The 15085-nt window shown below is 47.5% G+C and overlaps 1 protein-coding gene across 1 annotated transcript in view; it reads left to right on the top strand.

Moving 5' to 3' along the window:
* Window positions 1-15085, top strand: part of dlg4a (discs, large homolog 4a (Drosophila)) — a 57412-nt gene continuing 42327 nt past the window's right edge. The window contains exons 1-3 of the mRNA XM_081718609.1: window positions 1-319; window positions 8351-8512; window positions 14049-14105. Of these exons, the coding sequence (XP_081574735.1) occupies window positions 29-319; window positions 8351-8512; window positions 14049-14105 (510 nt within the window). The 5' untranslated portion in view covers window positions 1-28. The remainder of the gene's footprint in view (window positions 320-8350; window positions 8513-14048; window positions 14106-15085) is intronic.

Below are 15085 nucleotides of genomic sequence, written 5' to 3' on the forward strand. Positions count from 1 at the left end.
CGGTTGTGTAAGGCCAGTAGGAATTTACATGTGTAACCTTGTAGTGTACGCTCGCTCTCTGCACAGCCTATTCATCCCACGGCGCTCGCGGCAGTTTATAGCGGTCTCTCTCTTTTCCCCCCTCTTTCATTCTTTCACGCGCTGCTCCGTGTCTCCTGCCGCGGGACTCCCGCCAGTGAACAGGGACTCCGGCTGTATGGGCATGGATGTGATGAAGAATTTGACGCCTCTGAGGAATCTGAAGTGTTTTTCTCCGGTGATGTGCCAGTGTAAACTCGTGTGCAGCAACCGGACTCTCTCGCTCATGTTCGGCTGCAAGGTAAGCCGGCGCGCGAGGGCGTGGGAGGGCGTGTGACCGGTTTAAACGCGCGCGTATCTAACGGCATAACCTATGCACAGCTCAGCCGGTGTGTGTGGGGGGGGGGGGGGGGGGATAAGACACGACAGACTCCGTCAGATCCGTCGACAGGTTTGCTGTCTACATGCGCGCATCACGGGGCTGTTGCTGGGGAGGGTCTCTGCCTCGCCCCCTGCAGGCTCCGGCTATGGTCCAGCAGTGTACCGGTTGCGCTCCTGCCAGGTGCGGGCAGCTCCGTCCTGGACAGACAACCTCGTGTATGGCTGAGGAGAGAGACGGATAAAGACGAAGGAGACGTTTGTATTTGTGCGTTTTAGATAATAACTAACGCAGAAGTCTTTTAAGACACAGTTGGGTTGTGCAGGCTCATTAGCACCGGGTGTTATTATGAGGGAATGTTATCTTGTGATTTTAAAAAAATTAGAACTTGTTTAATCTTTCTTCATGATTTGTTTACTGAACAAAGGAGCTATTGTACAGATACTGTGCCATAAACAAAGTAATGAGATGATGACCTTGGGAGAGAAACAGATCACTCTCACACACACACACACACACACACACACACACACACACACACACACACACACACACACAATCATGTGTATAGTGCTATATTGTTAATTTAATGATGTTCATCAGTTACTGGTATCACTCTATTTCACTGGTTTTATGTTGCATGTTTGTACAATGTGCACTCAACCTTATCAACACCCATCCACACACACACACACACACACCCACACACACACACACACACACACGCATGCATGCACACACACACACACACGCACACACACACACACCTCTTAGCTTTAAGCATCCTATTACGCCCTGTGCATTCTATGTTTATCTTTCCATATGACCCAGTCTGACTGCTGTGCACTATACCCTCTCCTGCACTCTCCCATACATCACGATACTGAGCCTTTTGAGAGCACTGCTGGTGTGTATAAACATTCTGGGAGCTCAGGCCCACAATAAAGGTGGCTAAGGCCATTCAACTCAGCGCAGTACGATTCTGTTACATTGTTTGAACAGCTTCTTTTTTTTGTCATGCAGATGTTGTCACACAGCTACTTTACAGAGCCCTGTGTCCAGACCCGTAGCAGGCTGAGGGTGAAGGAGACAGGAAAGAACTCCCTGAGACATTGCGAGGGAGAGACCCTGAGAAGAACTCAGACTGGATGGGGAAAGGCTTCTGTGTGTGTGTGTGTGAGAGAGAGAGAAAGAGAGAGAGAGAGAGAGAGAGAGAGAGAGAGAGAGTGCGCGTGTTAGTGATGGCTAATAGTCTTCATGGTAGGTGTGCTGGTGTGTGTTACTGGTGGCTAATACTCTTCAAACTCATACAGCACTTTGGTCAACCATGGTTGTGTTCAATGTGCTATACAAATCAAGTTTGCCTTTATTTGCCTTCATGGCAGGTGTGTGTGTGTGTGTGTGTGTGTGTGTATGTGTTACTAATGGTTAATATTCTTCATGGCAGGTGTGTGTGTTCGTGTGTGTGTGTATTAATAATGGCTAATCTTCATGGCAGCTGTGTGTGAGTGTGTGTGTTTTACTCCTTGCTTATATTCTTCATGGCACGTGTGTGTTGCTGATATTCTTCAGCTCGTTTGTGAACTCCATATTAGCTGGCTTTCTCTGTGTTATTAGTGGTATCAGCTGAGAGATATCAGCTGAAAGATCAACAGGCCCCTCCAGACTGGGGGGTGCTGTGTATCACCCGTACCATGGTGCGGGGAGTGACCCTCCAGCAATGGTGCACATCCTTTCCTCCAGGAGGAAGCTCAGGGGACCTTGGGTTTGGCTAGGACTCCCATCTTCCGGCTCTGAGCCCGGCTGGCAGGTGCCTTATATCTGCTGTTCTGGCCTCTGGGTTCTGCCGCTCCCGTAAAGGGCGGCGTGATATATCGTCTCCCACAATCGCGATACTGGCCTTTGTGCTACGAATAGCGCAGCAGGCAGGCAGCCTCTCCTAACAGAGCCACAGTACCAACAAAGTTTGGTATTGTGTGCTGCAAACAGCACGTCTAATCTGAGACGCTCCGGGCAAGTGTTTTGTAGGAGTTTTGATGATTCATACACTTGATAAACATAACTCAATTTGTCCATGAATAGTCTTGAAGCATGTCACAAAGTGGGATTACCAAAGTGTTCTCAATGTATCGCAATCTGCGATCTCTGTATAGCTGCATTGTCGCACTAGCAGTATTTTCCTTCGAAATCATGCAGTTGCGTCTACGAGTGAAAGCCTTTTTTTGTCCAAGCCCATCATCTTAATGTCATCGTTACTGTGTGATTCTGCAGAGAGCCCAACACAAGATGCCACAGTGCCCGTGCACTGGCTTTAGACAGAGAAGTGTGTGCTATATAACTAGACATTGTGTTTATAGTGCATACGCAGTACATGGAAACACACACAATCTGTCTCATCAGAATGGGGTGAGGGAAAGGCAGATCAGGGCACAGAGACAGCTCGACACTGTCCAAAACTGAGAGACATTCAGTCTTTGTGTACAGTACGTGTATACTGTCAAAGACAGTTCAAAATAGCATCTGTCTTGTATCTGATCTGTAACTGTGTGTGTGTGTGTGTGTGTGTGTGGGCGTGCATATTACAATTTATATTGATTTGTGGGTAATTTGTCTGTACATGCACTATTTATATCTGATTGGTTGAAACTGTTTGCTTGTGTTCACATTCTGCAATGTATATCTTGTTTGTAGAACAATGGTGTGTATTTGTTCTGCCGGTGCTGTGCAAGTGTGTGTGCGTGTGTGTGTGTGTGTGTGTATTTGTGTGTGTGTGTGTGTGCATGTGTGTGTGTGTGTGTGTGTGTGTAAGAGAGAGACAGAGAGACATGTAGGTCTGTGCATGTGACAGCTGATAATGGAAAACAGTGAGAGGAATGAGTGGGTGTGGATGGGATGTGGGTGGAGTGAGAGGATGGAGGTGGAGTGAGAGGATGGAGGTGGAGGGAGAAGATGTAGGTGGAGGGAGAGGGAGGAGGTGGAGGGAGAGGATGGAGGTGGAGGGAGAAGATGTAGGTGGAGGGAGAGGGTGGAGGTGGAGGGAGAGGGTGGAGGTGGAGGGAGAGGATGGAGGTGGAGGGAGAAGATGTAGGTGGAGGGAGAGGGTGGAGGTGGAGGGAGAGGGTGGAGGTGGAGTGAGAGGATGAAGGTGGAGGGAGAGGGTGAAGGTGGAGTGAGAGGATGAAGGTGGAGGGAGAGGGTGAAGGTGCAGGGGGGGATGTAGGTGGAGGGAGAGGATGGAGGTGGAGGGCAGGATGTAGGTGGAATGAGAGGATGTAGGTGGAGGGAGAGGGTGGAGGTGGAGGGAGAGGATGGAGGTGGAGGGAGAGGATGGAGGTGGAGTCAGAGGGTGGAGGGGGAGGGGGAGGATTTAGGTGGAGTGAGAGGGTGGAGGTGGAGTGAGAGGATGAAGGTGGAGGGAGAGGGTGAAGGTGCAGGGGGGGATGTAGGTGGAGGGAGAGGATGGAGGTGGAGGGCAGGATGTAGGTGGAGTGAGAGGATGTAGGTGGAGGGAGAGGATGGAGGTGGAGGGAGAGGATGGAGGTGGAGGGAGAGGATGGAGGTGGAGTCAGAGGGTGGAGGTGGAGGGAGAGAGGATGTAGGTGGAGGGAGAGAGTGGAGGTGGAGGGGGGGTTCTGCTTTGGGTGTTGCCAATTTTGTTCTCTCATTTTTTAGCAGTAGAAAGGAAATGACAACATGTCATGGAAACCCATCCGTGAGGAGTTGCCATGATCATGTGGGTGTGTGTGTACATGTGTGTGTACATGTGTGTGTGTGTACATATGTGTGCGTGCGTGTGTGTGTGTGTGCGTGTGTAGGTGTGTGTGTGTGTGTGTGTGTGTGTGTGCGCACAGGCAGTTATAACCTTAAAACATTCGTTGTCATTAAAATGATCTTTTCCATTTTGTACAGTAAAGTCAAACAGAGCTAAAATAGACGAGGAACACAGTGTGTTCTACTCACCTGTGCACTAAAAAAGAGAAAAGAAATGAGAGCGTGAGTGTGTATGTGAGAGAATGAGTGTGTGAGAGCGTTAGTGTGTATGTGAGAGAATGAGTGTGTGAGAGCGTGAGTGTGTATGTGAGAGAATGAGTGTGTGAGAGCGTGAGTGTGTATGTGAGAGAATGAGTGTGTGAGAGTGAGTGTGTATGTGAGAGAATGAGTGTGTGAGAGCGTGAGTGTGTATGTGAGAGAATGAGTGTGTGAGAGCGTGAGTGTGTATGTGAGAGAATGAGTGTGTGAGAGTGAGTGTGTATGTGAGAGAATGAGTGTGTGAGCGTGAGTGTGTATGTGAGAGAATGAGTGTGTTTGAGAGCGTGAGTGTGTATGTGAGAGAATGAGTGTGTTTGAGAGGGTGAGTGTGTATGTGAGAGAATGAGTGTGTTTGAGAGCGTGAGTGTGTATGTGAGAGAATGAGTGTGTTTGAGAGCGTGAGTGTGTGAGAGAATGAGTGTGTTTGAGAGCGTGAGTGTGTATGTGAGAGTGAGTGTGTATGTGAGAGAATGAGTGTGTGAGAGCGTGAGTGTGTATGTGAGAGTGTGAGTGTGTATGTGAGAGAATGAGTGTGTGAGAGTGTGAGTGTGTATGTGAGAGTGTGAGTGTGTATGTGAGAGAATGAGTGTGTGAGAGCGTGAGTGAGTATGTGAGAGAATGAGTGTGTGAGAGCATGAGTGTGTATGTGAGAGAATGAGTGTGTTTGAGAGGGTGAGTGTGTATGTCTGTAAGGAAAAACAGTAAGAATGAGTGTAAGTATGTGAAATTAAGGGAGAAAGAGTCATTTTGTGTGTGTGTGTGTGTGTGTGTGTGTGTGTGTGTGAGAGAGAGAGAGAGAGAGTCTTCCACTTTGTCCACTATGTTAAAGTAAGTGTGACTACTTCTTTAGCATAAGTCATTATTAGAGACTGCAGGGTTGTGGATCAGCTTCTGCAGGAACCTTCCCACTGCTCCTTACAGGAAGAGCTGTTAGCCCAAGGCCATACCACAGCCACAGGCTAGCTGTCACTCAGCACAACCGACCAATCAGTAACCAGCCACTACTCAGGATCTGCTTGTGTGTGTGTGTGTGTGTGTGTGTCTCTCTCTCTACACATGAGACTTCAAAAATGTTCTCAGACAGTTAGACAAGTTAGTGGGCGGGTAACCTTCAAAACACGCGCACACACACACATACACACACACACACAGGGAAGGCCACCTCATGAAATAACAATAGGATATCACCCACCTTACATCTGTAACAGCTCTCTCTGTCTCTCTGCCATACAAACGTACACACACTTGAAATTAAAACTGTGTTAGGTGTTAGGATTACGTGTGTGTGTGTGTAGGGCTCAGTCCTGGTTCTGAAGTTTGGAGTGGTGCTAACACTGGGGTTTAGTTCCCACTGGCTCAGACAGATGTCATGTTGAACTCTTGACCTCACACTCATTGCGTGAGTCCCTTAAAGGTAGTTCCCAACCAGACGTTTATCTGTATTCCAGGGTAGGGGCTTTTGGGAAGTCAAGGAGCTACTGCAGTGGGCTTGGATTGGAACTTTTGGGGTGGGGCTTACAGTAGTGACTGCTGCTGATTGGTCAAGTGTGGGATCATGCGATGAGCTAAGCAGCAAGGAGCAGGGGCTGCCATTTTGAAACGCCAAAGAGAAAGAGTAGAAAGAAAAGAATCCGAAGTGACAAAAACTGAACGCGATACAGCTGCAGTCCTGGCGTGTTCACGCGCGTGCGTTTGGCGTGTTTACTGGTGTTTGTGTCCATGTCTTGTTAAAAGGACATCAGGAAAGATGCAGCAATTACAGCATTTCACTACCTCAGCGCATGTGAGTAGTTCATGTCGGATTTAATTCAGAACCCTTCATTTCCTTAAACGTCCATGAATGATCACGAGAGGTCGTGTGTGGTGTTGAGCTCGGCATAGTGTTGAGTTTGACTGGAATGTTGTGCTGTTTTCGTGTTGTGTTATATTTCACCTCTCCAGGTTAACACTCCTGGACTGTGGCGCAGTGCATGTTGTAACTGAACCACCAGCGCATACACACACCAGACACACACACACACACACACACACTAGCACACAACTATATCCAGGTCCAGTTGGCTACACAGTGTCTGTTTCACCACGGCTCCAAACACCTCCTGAAAGGTTTAAATAAGATGGCATCTCGTCCTCCACATTCCCGTTCCATATGCATGGAGTGATTCACTTGAATGGGTAAGGCTGGACTTGAACAGCCTGTCCGATATCTTTCTCTTACAACCTCTATTCTCCACTGCTGTGACTCTTTCTTGTGGCCATTATGCGTTCCTCACTCATCCCTCGTTTATTTCTTTTTCTCCCTCTCCCTCCCTCTCTCCATCCCTCTGTCCCGTGGTCTTGCAGGCCGCGTGTACTGCGGTGTAATGTGATCTGGTGGAATACTGCAGGCCGGGCTCTCTCCAGTCTTCCTCCTCTTCCTCCTCCTCCTCCTCTTCCTCCTCTTCTCCCTCCCCTACGTCTCTGTCTCCACCCTCCACCTTCAGTCTCTCTCTGCTCCGCCCTCCATCCCTGGGTGTAGTCCATGGTTAGTGTACCACAGCAGTCCAGGCTTAACCCAAACAAGAATCATCAGTCAAAGAGGGACGTCCTCGTATAAACTTCGAACACACGAACCCGTATCACGACAGAGTTGCTTGGTGTGGGTGAGGGCTCTGCAAACCTGTAGGATTATTCCCACCAGACTCTTCCTGTCTAGTCTTTCCTGACACCCTGCAAGCTTCGAAAAACACATTACGCCCCCAGAGACTGGGAATGCAACTACCTGTCTCCCCTCCCCCCTCTGTACCTGTCTCCCCTCCCCCCTCTGTACCTGTCTCCCCTCACCCCTCTGTACCTGTCTCCCCTCACCCCTCTGTACCTGTCTCCCCTTACACTTCTGTACCTGTCTCCCCTCACCCCTCTGTACCTGTCTCCCCTCACTCCTCTGTACCTGTCTCCCCTCACTCCTCTGTACCTGTCTCCCCTCACCCCTCTGTACCTGTCTCCCCTCACTCCTCTGTACCTGTCTCCCCTCACTCCTCTGTACCTGTCTCCCCTCACCCCTCTGTACTGTTACCAGTGCGTACTGCTCCTCTAAGCAGGTGTTATTCTGCAATCTACATTCATTATGGACCCAGGACTTCATACACTTCAGTTACTTCCTGATCAGTTCCACACTATACCAAAGTGGAGGTGTGACCCGAGCACTCTGAACCTGTCTGAGATGCTCTGAACTTGTCTGAGATGCTCTGAATTGGTCTGAGATGCTCTGAACCTGTGTGAGGTGTTCTGAACTTGTCTGAGATGGTCTGAACTGGTTTGAGATGCTCTGAACCTGTCTGAGATGTTCTGAACTTGTCTGAGATGTTCTGAACTTGTCTGAGATACTCTAAACTGGTCTGAGATGCTCTGAACTGGTCTGAGATGCTCTGAACTTGTCTGAGATGTTCTGAACTGGTCTGAGATGCTCTAAACTGGTCTGAGATGCTCTGAACTGGTCTGAGGTGCAGCTCATTTGTCATGAGTGCTGAGACCTGTCCTTGCTCTCTAGAGAAACTCTGAGTGAACTCCCTCTTGGCTTGTCTTACGTGAATGTTTGGTGATCTGCTTAACAATGTTACTGCCTCTTTGTGAACACATTCGATACATCAGCGAATATCATAGGGGCACACAGGAGACTCAGAAAACGTTTATGAGCTCATGTCTGGTATGTGGGGGAGAGACGTGTGAGATCAATAAATAAAGGCTCTGGATTACGGAAAAGATCCTGTTCATCCTGTAAAAATAATTAATCAATTCTTATTGATGAGGCTTCTTTGTTCTATTGTATTGTTAGTTTAAAACAAAATGATGTGTTTGTGAAACGTGCTTAAGTAGCTGATCATTTTCTCCCTCTCTCTCTCTCTCTCTCTCTCTCTCTCCCTCCCTCTCTCTCTCTCTCTCTAGAAATACAGGTATCAGGATGAGGAGACTCCTCCCCTGGAGCATAGCCCTGCCCACCTGGCCCACAGTAAGAGCGCCGAGATGCTTCACATGAGTGATAAAAACTTGGCTGCCATGGATACCATGCACGGCTATGCTTCTCACACACACATCTCTCCTGTAAAGGTAAGGAAATACACACACACACACACACACACACACACACACAGAAACATGAGTGCTAATTTTATAAGGTCTTTTTAATAAAATTATGCCTATTGTAAGCACATGATTTTCATATACTGTTTAAAATAGAAATACACAGGATTTTTCCTTTTTAGCACAGCGAGAACCCCAAGGAGCTTTTGAAATGCCTTTTATCCAGAACTGGATGATATAGCTACCGCACCAGTCCAGCAGTCCAGCAGTCCAGCATTCCCCTTCCATGCCATGCTGATCCGTAGCGGATCAGGCCTGTCCCTGCCATCTTCACCTCCACACTGTCCGGAACGCTGCGCATTGGTATCGCACCCATTTCCTGTCACGTCCTGTCCTCTCCCGCCCGCCCAGTCTAGAAGTAACGGCACCCTCTCCACCATCCTTTATCACGGTTCTCTCCTTCGTCGCACATCCTCTAGCATGTCCTCAGCTCCGGGCCTGCGTCTGCCTTGTAGTCTTCCTCACCAGAGAGGCAAGGAGAGCCCAGAGACCGGGGCCTCATAACATTCAGCCAACAGTCCCTGAGTCTGGATCCAGAATCAGTTTGTACTTTTCATAATCAAAGTAGCAGCTGTCCAGAATGTGTACTTGAGGTCCAAGCAGGACACTCAGCTGTCTCACTTGTCTTCTGTCTCTGCTGTGTTCCCTCATGCCAGCGCATCGGGGCTTTGATCCGACCGTAGGCATAGCTGGTTCTGTAGTTTTAACAGTGTTGAGTTGCATTATGTAGTTATTTGGGAAAATGTATGAATATTGATGTGTCTCCTGTGTAATATTTGCCTTCATTTTACCGCTTTGATCAGCTAGCTTACAACAACTTAACCATTTCACTAGCCGTGTCCGTCGCAGGTATTTTCAAACCCCACGATCGCAGCGCAAAGTATTTAAGATGTTTGATACCAAGCTTGATTTACGTTACACATCCTCCAAAATGCGAATGAAAAAAGCAAGATAAAAATATTCTGAAACACTGCACAAAAGACAGCCGAGACCCCTTACCAGACCAAAATGAGAATGATTTGGGCTATAATATTCTAATGAGCATGACTGAGAAGCAGCCTTCAGCCTGAAACTCCCAGCTCAACACAGCCCTCAGGCAGACCTACAAACAGCAGTGTGGGAGGAGAGAGCTGGAATTCTCATGTATGAACCTACTGGTGCTGGGTTTGAGAACAGGGCCACAGAAACACCACAGTAGCTATGCTTGCTAGGTTGGCATTCGCTAGTGTGTTTGTCAGAGCGACCGTTCAAGTGGGGAAATGAAGATTTGATAAAGGGCATGAGATCAGCCTCGTGATTAGTGGGGGAAAGGCTTGCGCAATCTTTACTCGTGACTAGGACTTCCCAATTTACATCAAAATGTGAGAAATTTTGGCAAAGTACATGTAAACACTGGCAAGTCACCAGATCCTCCAACTTGTATATATGTACATGTATATTGTGTGCCCACAACATGTACCTAATTAGTGGGTTTAGTTTCCATAAGGCTTTAAATCAACGATCCAAGGAGCTCTTCAAAGTATGTTCCAGTGGCAGTGATTTTAGTTTTACTTTACCGTGTGTGTGTGCGCACATACTGGGAGGTTACAATGGCCAAGGTTCTGACTGAGTCTTCAGAAGCACTTTTATCCTGGAGCTCAGCATATGGGCTTCTGATCTACTGCCCTATATTTCTCTCTCAGTGCCTTGCTCCTGTTCTCCAGCCTTGGTTTTCCCCCTCGTCTCCGCCCCCTGCACTTCTCTTCTCTGTCCATCTCGCTCTTCTCCTCTCCCCCTCTGTCTCCGTGTCTCCTGCCTCTCTCTTCCCGGGATTCCTCGTCTTTTCGTCTCTCACCTTTTTTATTTTTTGGACGCTCCATGTCTCTCTTTTTTTCTGTCTCTCCTTGCCCATCTATTCTACCAGCAGTGCCGTTAGATGTTTGTGAGTCACGCTGTGTGTGTGTGCTTGTGTGTGTGTGTGTGTGTGTGTCCTTTAGCAGTTTTCTACATCTCATCGAACCATGCTGTGTGAAGCCCAGATGAACCATTGTTAAAAACCTAGCTTATACACCGACATGATAGAATCTAACAAAATTGAAGGATCACAGAAACCTAGAAAAGTATTTTTCTTTCCTGCTGTAAGTCTTGGAGATGATTCCTCTTTTTTCCTTATTTCTGTTCATGTGATCAGTCACATGACCAGTTGCAAGCCAGCAGAAACGGCCCGAACGGTTGAAACACACGAAGCGCCATTGCATCATGTAGAATATCGAACTCAGCGCACGTTTTACCGGCAATGTCTTCAGTCCAAGGAGCAGGCAGGAGAACTGCTGCATTTGGCGAATGTCACACACACAAGTCCTGGTTGGGTTTTAAGTCTGTTCAATCCTGCAAGCGTTCAGCACTCTGTTACATTACCCTGCTGAAAGTACAGTGCGGGTGTCCATTTGGAAAATGCCAAACTCCCTTCTGTTGGGCTCAGCTGGGTAGGATGTTCATAATACGTGTTACAATGCAAATGTAAGACTTAGCACCTGTGCACACACGCGCGCACGCACAGGCGCACACGCAGACACACCACACCGTTATATAAGACGTTAAATTTGTGTCCAAGCTCATCCAGCACTTCATACGTGGGCAGTTTGTGATCACAGGATCGCTGTTGGCTGGACATTCCTGGGTGGCGGACCATTCTCGTTCCACTGGCTCTGCCCAGTGCGGAGCCTGAAACACACACACCAGCTCAACACACACGCTTCCATGCCGCCACCGTAACAGCATCAGCGCTGGCTGGAGAACACACTGCCACCACGGGTGTGACTCTGCTGTGAAAAGTGCTAGGGACAAGAATGTGGACCCAGTGTGGCACTAAATTCAACTGCCCCACCAGTCTGTGTCATCGAAGAAATCAAGTCCTTGAAATCAGTGCGGGGACTGAGAGGAAGAGGTTTCACACAATGGCATGTCAGCACTGACCAGTACAGGAAGTATCAGCACTCTGGTTTACGGTACAGTTGTTTAAAATATAGTTGTAGTACAATTGTTTTCTGTTTATTGTGATTAAAAATGTTTCGTTTCAAGTTGTCAGTTCATTGTCTCAGCATCGTGTGACAGAAGTGTGAAGTTGTCTGATCTTGTCATTGGGAACGAAATACATGTCCTTTCCCCGCCTGTAGAGCCAACAGGAATATGTTCAGAGTGCACTTTTAAAAAAGTGGTGGGGACAAAATCCGCCATTTCAGAAAGTGTCAGGGATATGTCCCCAACGTTCCCAACGCCCCCAGCATCTTCAGTGTGAACTATGCCAATGGCTGCCATCCAAATAATATATAGTCGGTAGTACTCCAGTTAAGCAATGTTATGAAGATGATGGGTAAATGACAGCACAGCTGTACAGGAGTTATTTCATGCTGTAGTAAGAGTGTTAACCTGTTTTGTGAGACAAGGGCTTTTGCTTGGATTTCAAGGTCAACAGCTAAATGATTCTTCCTGATACTGTCCCCTTCTCTCTCTCTCTCTCTCTCTCTCTCTCTCTCTCTCTCTCTCTCTCTCTCTCTCTCTCTCTCTCTCTCTCTCTCTCACTCAGTCTCGCTCTCTTCATACCGCTCTGTCTCTAACCCCCCCCCCCCCCCCCCCGTCTCTGTGGTACCATCTGTCTTCATGAAAAACACATACTAACACCACACCACACACACCTCTCTAACTTACACACCAGAGCACTGTGGGGTTGTGTGTCTATCAGCCACTAACCGTGCTCTGTGAATGTGTGTCTTGGTCTTTTATTACATGCTTGTTTAGGTGTGTTTTTATTTTTACATTTCCATAATGAATTTTATAGAAAGATTGCTTCCCAGTTTGGTGCATCCCTGTGTATGTCTATGGATCTGGCTGGTCACGTGACATGAGCCGTATGACACCTCTGAATCAGGCCCATTTAAGCTAAATTTACATACATGACGCACGCACACACACACACACAGTTCCTCCTATAGAGCTTTGGTCTGCTCATACTCTCGCCTCGCCTGTATTTTCCCCACCACCACATATCTGCACCATACTTTCAATTCATTTTTTTCTTTTTTTCCCAGCTGTTTTCACAAGTGTCACTGAATCCAAAGAGCTTTGAGGCTCCCCGCCGAACCGTGTAGCTGCAGCTCTTTAACCGTGCTGTGTCTTCTACACCAGAAGGGTGTTTGCTCAACTTCTGTTCAGATATTCCTTCCCATAAGTCAGCAGTTCTCCCTCTCCTGGTCCATGGGCATTGTTTTATGATACAACAAGAAAGGAACACCATGCTTCCTGTTACAAGATGCACCATCATAACGTAAGAGCATGTTTACTGTATGCAAAGGGATATTGAGTTGAATGTTCAATTGAACTTATGAATAACTACAAGGGGAATCAGCAACCGCTGACCCCGGACCGCGATCCTGCAGGATCTAACGACTTATAGCTGTGAAATTGAAGGCAGTCTACCAATTTCCATGTGTGGAGCTGTTGAGTGCTCTGCTGGAACTTTCCACCTGAGCAGTGACAGATCTTATCCGAATTTACCTTTATTTTTGGAACTCTGCCCTACTTCCTGGACTCACCTTCTGAAAGGATTTGATATGGCAGCGACCGTAACCTTGGCTGCTTGGACTGGATGGGGAGAATGCCATCTGCTGGTTGGAAGGAGTGCGGTTTAGCAGTTCAGGACCATGGACAGCTACTGTTTGGAACAGCGCACAGGATCTTCTGTGGCCTCTGTCTGTTTGTCTCTCTCTCTCTTTCTGCCTCATAAGTAGCTCCTTGTGTTCTTCAGAGTAACTGCTGGCTTTTGGACATTTTTTGGACCTGCTTTCTCTCTACTTTCTCTCTTCTCTGGAGTTCCCTTAACAGCTGACTGGTTTTAAGCTCGGCTGGTCTCTGACCAGCAGACAGGTTTGTCACCAGCTCTCTTCCTGCTGAAGGCGCGTTTAATTGTTGAGTCTGGTTCAGTGGTTCAGCGCCCCAGCGCTCTTCGGGGCGTTACGCGCTGACCCCACCCTCCACCTCTATGCAGTCCGCTCTGCTGTGAACCACCTGCCTGGGGGTAATAAGCTCACACGTGGAGATGGCTGTGTTAGAGTAGTCACGTAAACCTGCTCGACTGGGTTTAAGAAGCACTGGGCCAGGATAATCTTCATGTAACCTACTCCTACACTACCCTAACCTCAAACAACATGTCCTACATCTAATGAGCCCCTGTACCCTAAGCCTAACCAACTTACCTTAGATATAAGCTAAACCATATCTACCTCGACCTCAACCGTCATGACCCACCGTTAACTAGCTCAGTCTCCCCCTCGAATCTGTAACCCAGCACATTTCCTCTGAGCTAAAGGCTAAAGGCGTTAAGGTTTGTGGCGTTTGTCCATGTTCAATATCTCACCCTGCAGTAGGTGCTTGTCTCCCTGCTGCTCTGCACCCCGAGTGTACGCTTGAAATATGACCCGGCTCTTCCCGCTGTTGAGTCACCCTCCCTCTTCTCTTGTTTTTGCAGCCAGTGTTGCTGTCGGCGGGCCATACGCCTCTGTATACTTCTGCAGTCTCCACGCTGGTAAGAGTGCTGAAGTGCTGCTGCCCTCTGCCGGAGAGGGGAAGGTGTTGCAACATGAGAAAAACATTGACGTTTGTATACACTTTCTGATGTTTGTGTGTGTGTGTGTGTGTGTGTTTGTGCAATTCTTTTCATTCCATGAGAGCTGAACAGACCTTCACATTGCATTGTGGCATAGACCAGATAATGTAGCCTTGTCCGTACTCTACAGTTTGCAGTGTGTTGTGGGTATTTGATAGTAAACTATAAGAAGTCCCAATTTACAGTTGAGATTTCAAGTACAATGGCTTCCATAATAGGGGCTGAAAATACCCCAGGAATTGCCGTTTTTATTGCGTAAAATGGCGGTGATGACACACCACTCTGCTGTCCCCTGCGTCCTAATGCTCTTCATGAGGCTGCACTTCCACACTCATCCTTTATTAAACAACTGTTTTGGGAGCTTTTTTGTTCTTACAATATGTTTCCCATGATGCTTAGCTTTTGGTCACCTCTTGAGTCATCATTTTATTGGGAGCAGGTCCACCAGCACACACTCGCACTCATCTCAGCACCGCAAACCTAAATCTACAATTCAAAATCTCTCTCTGTCCCTCTCTCTCACTCCTTCTATCCCTCTCTCCCTCTCTCTGTCTCTCTCTAGTTCAAGATAAAGAGATGCCTTTTTCACAGTGAAAGTACCATACACTATTAATACTAAAGTACACTGTGTTACAATAGGACAAAAAGTGAATTTGTTGTTTATGTACTGAAATGAATGTACAAATATACAAATTGCTTTACATTCTCCCAACAAAAAGATCACTTTTTCCTATTACTGAGTGTATGCAGGTTGGAAATCACTGTTTTCAGAAATGATGATGTGTGGTAGTGTTTTGGGCAGGAACAGGAAATAGGAATCAATAGGAAATGCATCTCTGTTTCACTCCCTTATAAATACATTGTTTGTCTTTTTCCTTTTGGTCTATAAGAGTTATGGT

Source organism: Electrophorus electricus, chromosome 8, assembly GCF_041902795.1.
Source record: "Electrophorus electricus isolate QZ-2024a chromosome 8, ASM4190279v1, whole genome shotgun sequence".
Taxonomy (NCBI): Eukaryota; Metazoa; Chordata; class Actinopteri; order Gymnotiformes; family Gymnotidae; genus Electrophorus; species Electrophorus electricus.